Source organism: Tubulanus polymorphus, chromosome 1 (genome assembly GCF_964204645.1).
Source record: "Tubulanus polymorphus chromosome 1, tnTubPoly1.2, whole genome shotgun sequence".
Classification (NCBI taxonomy): domain Eukaryota; kingdom Metazoa; phylum Nemertea; class Palaeonemertea; order Tubulaniformes; family Tubulanidae; genus Tubulanus; species Tubulanus polymorphus.
Window position 1 is genome coordinate 10,690,909 of NC_134025.1, and position 11,952 is coordinate 10,702,860.

The window sequence follows — 11,952 nt, forward strand, 5'->3', positions numbered from 1 at the left end:
ACCCTAATCATACTAGCAGTATATGCATACATGTGTCATCTATAAATAAAAATACCTTGAACTTTCTTCCTACGAAAAGAAAAAAAAAATCGCAAGAAAAAATCGCAAGACAACACACTGACAACTACGTTTTTACAATCCCGATACACCAGTTAACATCTGCGTCTGGATGGAAATAATTAACTACCGAAAATAACTAGATCACCGGCGAAAAATAGCGGCACCGACAGAGCGGGGTCTTGGGTGCCTTGAAAATAGTTCCCAAGGTTCTAGTTTCTGACATATTAACACTGACAACAGCCATTGTGGTAATGCTATAATAAGCAATTTTTACATCATTCAGTTATTATTAATTGGAAGATCTTTTCTCTGATGATATTAATGATATCATGATTATTATTATATATCATCTTTTATATACATATGAATATATCCAGATTCATCAGAACCTGACACACACTCAAGTCCATCCGTCCAATACGTATATTTGTTTATATATATATATATATATATATATATAATACATCCATATTCATATAATCCACGATACATTCACATATCATGAATGAAACTGAACTATCAGTATTCTAATAGTAAGACACTAGGTGATAAGACATTGAAGACAATACGATAGAACCCGCTTAATTCAGATCATTTTGGACCAACAAAATTCACCCGGTGCACGGGAAATCCGGATTAAAAGTCATTTTCTTGTGTATTAATGATGAACAATTGGACTGCAAATAAAGCCCGGCTTAGACCGATAATCCCGATTGAGTGAGTTAGATTGTAAATCCTAATAATCGGGAGAGATCCGCAGGACAGTTCGACAAGATGAGTATTACTGACGATTATTCATAGACGCACTTCACAACAAGATAAAAGCTTAAAACGATTTCATTTCTGTAGTTCGAATTTCGAAATGAAATACGCTCAAAAGGACCGATCGAGGACACCGAACCTGCATCCTAATTCGTTCCGAATAATATTCAACATAAAATAGCCAAACATTCGATGACGTTACTTATCGGCCAAACTAAAACTCCGGATATTAAAACACACATGGACGAACGAGACACACTAGCCCACCTACCGACGACGACACAACACGCAGTAATAGTGATGATAAAACTATAGATCTAATTATATAGCAGGCGTTGATGAGAGAAAGAAAGCCTGTGTTCGATAAGTCGGAGGCTATATACATGTACATGTAATACTATATTCACCGTTCCCCGCTCTGCTTACCCCCGTAATTACAATTATCAAAAATAAAGTTATAGCTAGGTTTGCCGTACTAGCTATTCGGCATTTCCTTCTTAGATCAGCTAGATAGATTTAAGAGAACACGTGGAGTCAATGCGCTATACAAACTCGGTACATTATACGACACCCTTATTGCACCTAAAGCTATTATTAGGCCGATTATTATTATTATGGATATTAATCGGTACTCATGTGATTTTCGATATAGTACTATACAAGAACTGCACGTTAAAACATTACAATCAGAACCGGCGAGTTGTATTCTCTTATCGGTCAACCTGAACACATCGGATTTAGCTATCAAAGATTCATTTTCTTTTTTTTTGCGTAAACTTCGACGGCGGTGCCGCCGCCATCGTTAAAAAGAAGCACCATTCTAGAATGATCACAGATACTCTTTCTTGAAATCTCAAGAACGAAAGAAGATGATGATTTTCACGTCGAGATTGACAGTAGTAGTAGTAGACACTTGCTTAACGATTTTCGGAACCGGTCAACTTTTCTATTTTCTTCAAAAAAGAACCTTCCTCATCCCTTATTCTCAACTCAAGATCTGCAGATAGGTAGTTAGTAATCTATTAGAATTTCTAAATTGATCAAAAATGCAAAATGAGTCTACACCTATAAATCTTGACATGAAAATCGATCAGTAAGGAACTATCTCCATGAGGACTAGATACATCAATTTCGACCAAATTTTCACGTTTTAAATTAAGAACAAAGGCCAATTTCGACAACAAAATTCTTTTTAAAGAGGAATGGAGATGCGCACATCATCATCAGGACCCAGTTCCACAGTTCCAGGTTTAGTTCGTTCACTTTAAGATACATTGACCGTAGCATCCAAATTCAATTCCAAAAAAACCGTGGAACTAGATCCAATATTCATTAGATTGTGTGGAATGAATCGACTACGAACTCCGGTTCTTAACCTTCATCCATAGAACAAATGCTTACTTTTTTTGTAATCGAGATTTGGTTTTTTTTTTTGCATGCACAGCACCGAGTTCTCCACTGGAGGTTTTAGAAAGGCTACTACCTGTGTCGTCTTTTTTCCACCCCTGTTAAAAAGATATGTTGGCCCTCTAAACAATAGTGATGATCTCCCTTTCAAATGCGAAGATCCAGATTGCGCCAAAATCAAGGCAGGAGCTACGCTGTATCAGGAGCTATGACCCCTAGTCGGCCTAACAGCTTTGCTCAGTGATAACCATGCCACAATAAAAATGGACCAAGGGTCCACACGGAGCAGCCCTTCTAAAATACCCACGTATCGAGAACACCGCACAGGCGTATGCGCTTATCTTCGAAAATGTTTTACATCGACTTCGTAATTGGAAAATTTTCAACCTATACGATAATAGGCAGTATTATATATAATAAATGCAATGCAACGGCCTAATGACGGTCGATGACGACAGATTAAAATCGAACATATCCGAAGAAAGAGCAATTTTTCGACGATGACGAGTCGTGTTTCGACATCTGTTCGGTAATTCTTTTTTTTGGTTTTGCGTTTCGACCATAGACAGACACAACATCCGTTCGATGTCGATAATAGCTATTACTTGCTATTATAACATAGAACTGAGTGACCTTGATAAAATTCGAACACCAGCAATTATACTTTCACCGTTTTGTTTCGTGTTGTCCTCTTTTGTGTTTAAAATAGGTAAACAGGAAGCTTCCAGTGCATTGCGGTAATGCGATACGGAGTAACCATATATCATTACATTATACTTACCAGTAATTGCAGAGGTTTTGCCACGGTTTCGTTTTTTTTTTTCTCAATATCGCGAACGATTAATAATAAAGCTCGTACAAAGTTTTCGAAGCTCTTGCGTTATCGGACTTTAGATTGCGGTCAAAGTCCACATACGCAGGCACATGCACTCACTTATCCGGCAAAACGCTTCGATTTACTCGACGCAACTTAAAATAAGTACGACAATTCGAATGAACTGCGCTTCATTTCTAGCGCGAGCACTAAGAGCACGGTAAATACGGCGGCGGCGGACACGACGGACAACCGGTTATATATTGCGGTGGGTACCCGTATTGGGTAAAGTACTGATTCTGGATGTCGTACGGCCCGTAGAACACCTGGTCGATGACGAGATTGTTCTGCAAGTCGAACTGGCTGATCTCGTATTGTTTGCGCCGCGCTTTCTGGTCCTGCTCGAACAGCACCTGGTACGCCATGCTCTGGATCAGATTCAGCGTCTGCCGACGTTCATGGCCCATCAGGCAGATCGTGCTCTCGTTGACGACGTTGTGCAACATCATCAAATAGTCGTATTTCAGGTATTCTTCGCCGTGGAAATGGTTGGCAAGGTAGCTCTCGAGTTTCTGCTTCTGCTGCACGATGTCGTTGAAGTCGATGAAAAACCGCGAACACATGTAACGCTCGAGCGTTTTGATTTCCATGTCGGCGGCCGGCGCGTACCCGCGCACGAGCAGGTTGCAGTACTTCATCAGTCCGCCGCCACGGATCTCCTCGGGCGACTTCGTCGCGATCAACTTCTTGTTCAAGTGGAACATCGCCTCGTCGAAGTTGCCGTAGACGCTTTCGGCGACGACCGTCGGGTAGAAATGTTCGCTCATCGGCGCTGCCGCGGAAATGTCGTAAAACGTCAACAAACTATCGAGAATCACTTGAAACGAGTCGACGGAGAATTCGAACTGGCGACGCATGCTGTCGACGAATTTCAACTCGACGTTTTTGCCCGTCCGATTTGACAACGACACGAGACTCCATCGATCGTTACTGTTACAAACTTTCACGAGCTTTTGCACGTACGCCTCTTTCAAACTGCAACTCGTGATTTTATGTTTGCTCACGCCGGCCGGAAGGAAGTTCAACAGGCTGCTGAGCGCGGCGGTTTTTATTTTCTGCAAGTCGCCGATGCACGATAGCTCGACGCCGAAAATTAAGTCCAGATCGTTGTAAGAAGGTTGCTCGTTATTTTCGCTACCCGCCACTATATGACTAGCCACACCCCCGTTAATGCGCACATCCCTGACTTTAATACCGTCATTTTTCAGATTTTGCCTTACCACGCTTATGAGTTCTTTCAGCTTGATATCCAGCGTCGGGAAGTTACCGCGTCCGTGAACGGGGACGACTTGTTCCATAACGTCGTGAAGTCTCAACACTTGTTCGTGGCATAGAACTTGAAAACGGTCGTTGTTGCGATTAGCGCCGGCGCTTTCTCCATCGGTGACGACAACGTTGTTACAAGATGAACCCGACATTATCCGATTCACACACGCGAGATGACTTTTCTAAAATGAAAGATGGTGAATTCAGTATTTAACCGTACTGGAGACGTTCACACTACGCAGTACACGGTTATCAATATGTGTAGTTTCACACGGCGTGTGCAATAATAATGACCTAAGCACCGCCGCCTACGGCTGAGAGTGTGTACGATCGCGCCGCGAATTGATATCTCAATCTCTGATATAAAACTATCTATCGATGATACCTAATCGATATCGATAATCAAAGGTGTGAGTTGATGAGAAGAGCCGATCTTAGTTACGCTGGAAATTCATCCGAACACACGTATTCATTCGAAATATGTTACGTTACACGTAGGACTATATATACGCACGGGCGTATATATATATACGCGCGGCTAGTCGCCGGTTGACCTAGTTTTTTCAACAACGGCGTTGCTGATTGGTTACGCGTTTAGAATATAGATGTGAGAGAAATCGAAAGATGCATTTTCGAAATTCAAAACATTCACACGCACGCCGCCGTGGCTTTCTCATCCGAAAAGCTAGCCCGTTCCCGAATTTAAAAAAAGGCATTCTGGGTTTAATTATCGTGAATAAATTTCGTTTTCAAAAAGTTGCATAATGTTGATCAAGAACATCGCCATCCAGCCGTTTCTTTCCCGGCTTTTAAGTCAATATCCGATAAGTATCCCCCAACAGAATTCAGGATATATCTATTTCGAGATAATATAATGCTAATTAAGTCTAATGACCATTTTCCTCCTAAACCGGTTAAGGCGACCGATTTTTTTCAAAACGAGCTAGGCCTTATTCTAAGTGTCAATCCATAAGCAATATGGGCGTAAATATAGTATAGCGTTTTAATTTTCCATTCATACGATTTTCCATCAATGGCAGAGCCATATTTGGTGGTAACGACGCTGATGACGCAAAATATCGACTCTCCACACTTACGGTGAAACCATGGATATTATCGATTTATAGCGTAGAGCCAAGCGTCACAGCTAGTCTACACATAGCTTACATATATTCCTTTTTTTTTCATTCACGGCAGTTAACAAGAAAAGCAACTTGTGGACGCTTTGAATTAAAATGCGCAACTATCGTTTAATGTAATGATATGTGCCTGACTACGGGTTGAAAGGTTTACGACATTCAAACTCTCGAAGGTCGATTGAAGCATGGACTCTTTGAGTCCATATTGATTGAAACTACAGATAAATGAAATAAGTGAAGAAACGTATTTTGAAACGCATGGTATTTTACGTGTAAAAAACTGGAAATGGTTGGTTGTGTCGTTTCCAATTTTCCATCGCAATGAACAAGAACCCAGACAACCGAGCAACTTATTACGAAAAAATATGGTTAAATTGATTAAATAAATCCGGCTCGAATATACACCAATATGAGTTACCTTTAATTCTCCTTAATGTTTTTTAAATATCCGTCGAGTCACAATATACCACAAGCTAAAAATAAACTCACAAATCTGTGTTTCCACTATAAACGGCTCCGAATCTGAAACTGTCAGGGTCAGGAGAGTCTGGACACGTTAACAGAGATTCTTGACGTCATCAAAAGAAGCGCCTATCACTGGTGATGCAAGGATTCTTGAATGAACCCACACGCAGTTGCTACGGCAACGTACGTCATCGGCTAGAATATGAATGAATATTCGGCTACAACCGGGTCCTTCAGTCGTAACTGAAAATAAGAGGGATTGATAAATGCGTGGGTGGCTGAGAGAGTAAACAAGTTGACGATGAAACAAAGAACGCTATCTAACATCCTATACCGAATCAGATACAACGCTAGCAATTTCGAACGCCGTAAAATATTTTTTCATGAAAACTATAAACCAGGTTCTTGGATCAATATTCATGTGACAATTTTCTTACATTGTTTGTGTAACGTTGCTAAATTGATAATTTGCCTACAAGGAGCAATTTTTGTCACGATGTAGTAATAACAAAAATAATCTATGATAATTTCGACGGCTAGTATGCCATTTTGACACTTATGTTTGTTCATCAATTTCTATCTCGGTTCACTGTGTAGATTGCATACGTGGGAGTTGAGTACTCGTTAATTGTTTAATTGGAACCGGCGAAGACGTAATTATTGCACTAAGCTTGAACTTATCAAACATAATTAATTTCTGAGACCGTGTACACTGTTGTGATGAGTCCCGCGACCAGCAAATTTTGGCCTAAACACCTAATTTAATAAGAAGGCAATTATGTACAAACATTTGTCTAAGTGCTCCCTCCGGTCACACCCTCTTTGTGAGTGACGATTCGACGTGTATACTCTGGGACATTAGACACACCTTGTGATTATCGAGACTAAACAATCTATGAAATTTAGATACAAACAAAGCCACTTAGGCCTACGTGGTTAGGTCTAGACGATTAATTCCAATGAATTGGGTAAACAAAACAGACAAGAATTGCCCATGGCCGTTCAATTTAACTACTCCGAAAAATCGCTATTTTGACTTCCGACTCTGTGTTGCAGCGTTAGTGGTAAAAATCACCAAGGGTAGAAATCACCAGTTAAAAATCCCCAATTCTTCAAAGTAGGTAAATATCCGGGCCCCACCTTGAGCGCAAGTAGATAATCTTAAGTTCAATTCATTCATGTTATATATCCAATTTATTCATATTTTAGTGTTTCCTCATTGTACATACTGTATTCTTGCATTGGTTTATTTGAAAATAAAATTTGATATGGCTGGGTGTGGGATATTTGGTAGGAGGTATTTGGGCCAGCGGAGGTATTATGACCCGGGGCCACTAAAAACCGTGAAGTGGGAGAATTTTTACCTACTTTGGGGATTTTTACCGAGTTAGTAGGGGATTTTTACCGAGGTTATATATACCTACATTCATGCCATTGTGAAAGAAGGGACAAGAAATTCGAAATTTCAATCTCTGAAATTCATATGTTTTGGGTCCGAAAGGTAGATTCATTGCGCTTTCGATCGTGGCGCTGTGGCTCCTCCATGGAGGCGCACAACGAAATGAATATCCCGATTTGGATATTATCGGAGCAACCCTTTCTATATCGCTGCTGCGGAAATAAATTTTACTTGAACAGTAACATTCATGAATTCGCTATCAATCTTGGGTACAAAATCCCACAAACGACCACAATTCCCCATCATAAATATCTGAAAGAAAAATATATTGACCAAATATTATGCTATTTATTTATTCGTTTCTATGGCAACTTTCGACGCGCACTTACTATTTCCGGGTTGGCATCGTCAACATTTTAGAAAATTCAAAAGGGTCTATACTTCTCGTATTAACAACTTGTTCTACCAACTGAAGTAAGTGTAGTAGTAGTTTAGATTGTAGATGATAAGCCGTTGAAGCTAGTTTTTTCCTTAAATCTCATTTAAGGACGATCGTCCCGAGAATGATCTAGAACAAATTCAATCCAACTAATTTTATTACAATATGAGATAATGAGAACAAACATTTAATGTCAGCCAGTAAATTAACAGAAATATACGATCGAGATTGATTGATTCATATTGTATTATAAATATAATTATTGAATTATAGCATATTATTATGATGCTTTTTTGAGTAATGACTGAATACTGTTGATCAGTAATAGTAAAACATCCAAAGATTTTCAAATGGACAAATTAAAGACACTTTTTAGGGGTCCGCTTTTTAGTTTTATTTAGGAATATCTAAAAATGATGTATTTTGTTCTAAAAATTAGATCCAAAAACTAATTAGATCCAAAAACTAAATTCTGATATTTTTTCCTCTGATATTTTTTCCTACTTAACAAATCCTGGTGTTATTATCCGTGTGCTATTTCTACAGGGTACATTAAGCAGCTGACTAGAAAATTGGTAACTAACTAAGGGTGTATATGCCACAGTGGTTAATGTCATGCTTTTTTTCAAACTAATTCGGCTGATTTCATTTTAGACAATAATGGTGAAGTTACACATTAAAAAAGGTGATGAAAGTCAGTTTCTATACGAAACCGTGACAACAACACCGATAAATGATGTACTGAACGATCTGACAGCGATTTTCAATGGAAGATTAAAAGTCGATCGGTTGTGCGAAGGTAAGTGGATTTAAATCCATTACTGGATGCAAAAATACATATGTAAATAAAGTTATCAATGTAAAAAACATTACAATAACGATTTTCGCGGCGTCAGAAAATAGAATCTTGTAGGGGTTCAGGGACTCAAAAGATGGTTAAAGATAACCGGCGAATAAATACCTACCATAGTAACATTGAACTTTTAATCGTCACTATATGTCAACTATCCACTGGTTAACTCTAAACATCTTTTGAGCGACGGACCCCGGGTATTTGTGAATATGACTATTTACCTGTAGTTGAAATGTTGAATAAACAACTAGCTCACATAATCATTTCGTACATTTTTCAATGTCATTTAAATGACTGTACGTTGGCAGAATTTCAAAAAAACTGATGAATGTACCGATGAAATGATATTCTTGTTTCAGATATGAAAACTTTGGCTCAACACGGTACCATGTTACCACCAAATATGCAGGGATTGACCGACGAACAAATTGTTGAATTGAAGTTGGTCGACGAATGGGCTATGAAATGCGTTCCCAGTGGAGGAAGCATCGTTTGCAGAGATGAAATTGGAAGAAGAAATGGTTGTGGTAAGCAAGTTATATGATTGCTCTGGAGAAAATGTCAGTTGAAATAAACAACAGGCTACATCTTTTGTTTCTTTTTTTTTTGCAGCGCCTAATGAGAAAATGGCAGAGGTCCTGACAAAGACTGTTAAAGAAGCCAAAGATTTGATTTCTAAGGTAGATCTATCTCTATTGAAAAAGCTTTATAGGACTTTATATTTCGAAATATTCAATGGGTTTGTTCTTCTGGCGAATAGCATAATTGATTCTCGATTTTGTGCCAGAGTCTCTTCCTGTATGCAGTGCCACTCAAAAATATAAGGTCTAAAAATGTTTCATTGAATAAACTACCGTCTCAAACATTTTCAGATTTTATACTTTTTGTTATTTTTGTGAGATTCTCTAAACTATCATCATAATACGGATATAGTGTATTATCAATGGTTAATATAGTGCCAGTTTGGTTTAGTTGTAGTGTGCATTTTTCGCTATGAATTCGCATTTCAAGGATGAAAATTACACATTACATGTTGTGTTCATATATTGGAAGTTTAACAACTTTTAACTTTCCTTTTGCAGAATCAATTAAAGGCGGATGTATGCTTGACCCAGGCTAAAGTACAAGATGCGTTAGATATGCTTAGAGGTGCTGTTATGATCGTTTATCCGATGGGCCTTCCACCTCACGATCCAATCCGGCTGGAACTTGAAAATAACGAAGACCTTACCGGTACCCAGGTAAGGAATGATAGCGATAGTGACCGGCATATTATATCCGCAAGAACTCATGAAATACCAACAGAGAATAAGTTTATTAATTTTACACATTCTTATCTTCACAGGCATCGTTAGAGGTTATCGAGCCGGCTAATTCGTCGTTATGGTGGGCTGGTAAAGAAATGATACGTGGAAAATTGTTGAAAGATTTCATCGGCAGTAATGAGAAGACGAAAATAATCGCGAAATTACAAAAGGTTTGTTTTTGCCATAGAAACTGAAATGACTTAGCGGTGTCAGATACTGCTTTTATCGGCATTACTCGTAATATATAAATATCCATAATAATGAACATCTTTTCGTTATATGTGAGTAGAATTAAGGGGCGTTGATTTGCTCGCTTCTGAGCATGTTTTCGAAAGTAGAAATCTGTTGTAATTATTGAGGTCATTGAGAATGTGAAGGTTCTCATAGCTATGGTACTAAGCCTAATTTTGCTTTGTGATCCCAAATAATTTTTGACACCGCAGGATCCATTTTGGCTTGAATATTTGACCCTCTTCACTAGGGAAAATAGTGTTCCTTTCATTGATTTAAATCTATAGTCATTTGTAGTGACTTTGATCCATGAATACGGAAAACCGGTGCCTGGGTATCAGATATTTTGATTATTAGCCAATCTTCAAAACGAGCTTTATGTCTACGTATGTATATTTCCTTTTTAGAAGGGACAAGGAGCACCGGCTCGAGAAAAAGTAGTCAGCGAGGATGATCAGAAAAATATGATGGCGTATTACTATAAAAAGCAGGAGGAATTCAAGGTATTGTGCTTGCATGTTTTTAGGCATTTGGCAAGAGTTGAAGATTTTTCTGTACTCTGGTGCCTGCCATATGTAGTACAGGGTCCCTACAAAAATGCTTTTGAAGGTGCTTGAAACTCCTTTAATTTAATCAAAATACCCAAAACTCCTTTAAAACTTCTTCAATTTTGAGAAATAGACAATTAGAAATTTTTGGCTAGTTTGTAGTTGTACAGTAGACTACGCCTAAATCAGTACAGTGTTGGTACAAGGATTTTTCTTTGACCCAATTAGGCGAATTAAAACCCAAGTTTAGGTAGTGTATAAGATAACAATTTACTTAAAAACCACCGAATAATAGGTTTACCGAGATAAACAGTAGTATGATTTAGGAGTCTACAGTACAGTATTTGGGATATGAAAGTGAGTACATACTCCTCAAAATTTAAAATATTCTTGAAAACTCCTTATATCCCGGAATAAACGATCTGTAGGGACCCTATAGTAGATCGCGTAACATTCCGTCATCTAATCGTCCATCGTCTTTTTATCATATCACAGAAACTGGAAAAGGCGGAAGAAGATTCGTACCTCGACTCGCCCTGGTCAGACAATTCATCGCTGAAGAAACAATTCCATGGATTAGGAAACATTAAATGGGGACCGCGGTGATGAATCCAGTTCCCCATATATGAAATTCATCTTACATCTGTTTCATAGTCATTTCATTGCAAGGACATCAATAAACAACATTTTCTAGTGTTCATAAGAAAACCTGCATTTCTTGTATGCATTAAGTTCTATGACAATAATAACCAGTACAAATTTGAACATAATTTTCTGTCATTTAATGAATTATTCTTTGTTGATTGAAAAGATTTCAACAGAAATTTATACGTGTGCTTGAATCATTATAGCTCAGTTTAAATGCGCAATAGGACAGTCAAGACTTGAAACATCTACCATAGAATGATAACAGTAATTTTATTTTTTGAATAAATTATTTATTAGCTCTTATGTATTGATTTTATGCTTTACGTGTTGTTTGAATTTCTATATTTGCCGAGCTAGTTATCATCTTCAATATTTTCAGTTCTCGAAGTTGCTATTTTGAATGCTGATGCAGTCTTTAATTAGTGGGAAAATGGAAACATTCTGAATTATTCGGATTGTATCAAATTCTCAGAATTTCAACTTTAATTGCCCTGTGTTGGATCGAAGTTAGAAAAATAACTAAGAATAGCAACTTAAATACATGCAATCGGAAC

General features: G+C 38.2%; 2 protein-coding genes across 2 annotated transcripts; one reads left to right on the top strand and one right to left on the bottom strand.

Moving 5' to 3' along the window:
* Positions 1 to 531: 531 nt before the first annotated feature.
* Positions 532 to 4,595, bottom strand: LOC141915094 (terminal nucleotidyltransferase 5C-like). The gene has a single exon (XM_074806500.1). It carries the CDS (start codon positions 4,519 to 4,521, stop codon positions 3,253 to 3,255), a length of 1,269 nt encoding a protein of 422 aa, XP_074662601.1. The 5' UTR covers positions 4,522 to 4,595; the 3' UTR covers positions 532 to 3,252.
* A 3,131-nt stretch (positions 4,596 to 7,726) lies between these two features.
* On the top strand, positions 7,727 to 11,657 carry LOC141910568 (cilia- and flagella-associated protein 298-like). The gene is made up of 8 exons (XM_074801264.1): positions 7,727 to 7,846; positions 8,466 to 8,610; positions 9,024 to 9,191; positions 9,277 to 9,344; positions 9,747 to 9,905; positions 10,010 to 10,141; positions 10,610 to 10,705; positions 11,246 to 11,657. The coding sequence occupies exons 2-8, from the start codon at positions 8,472 to 8,474 to the stop codon at positions 11,354 to 11,356; spliced, it is 873 nt and encodes a 290-aa protein (XP_074657365.1). The 5' UTR covers positions 7,727 to 7,846; positions 8,466 to 8,471; the 3' UTR covers positions 11,357 to 11,657.
* The last annotated feature ends 295 nt before the right edge of the window (positions 11,658 to 11,952 follow it).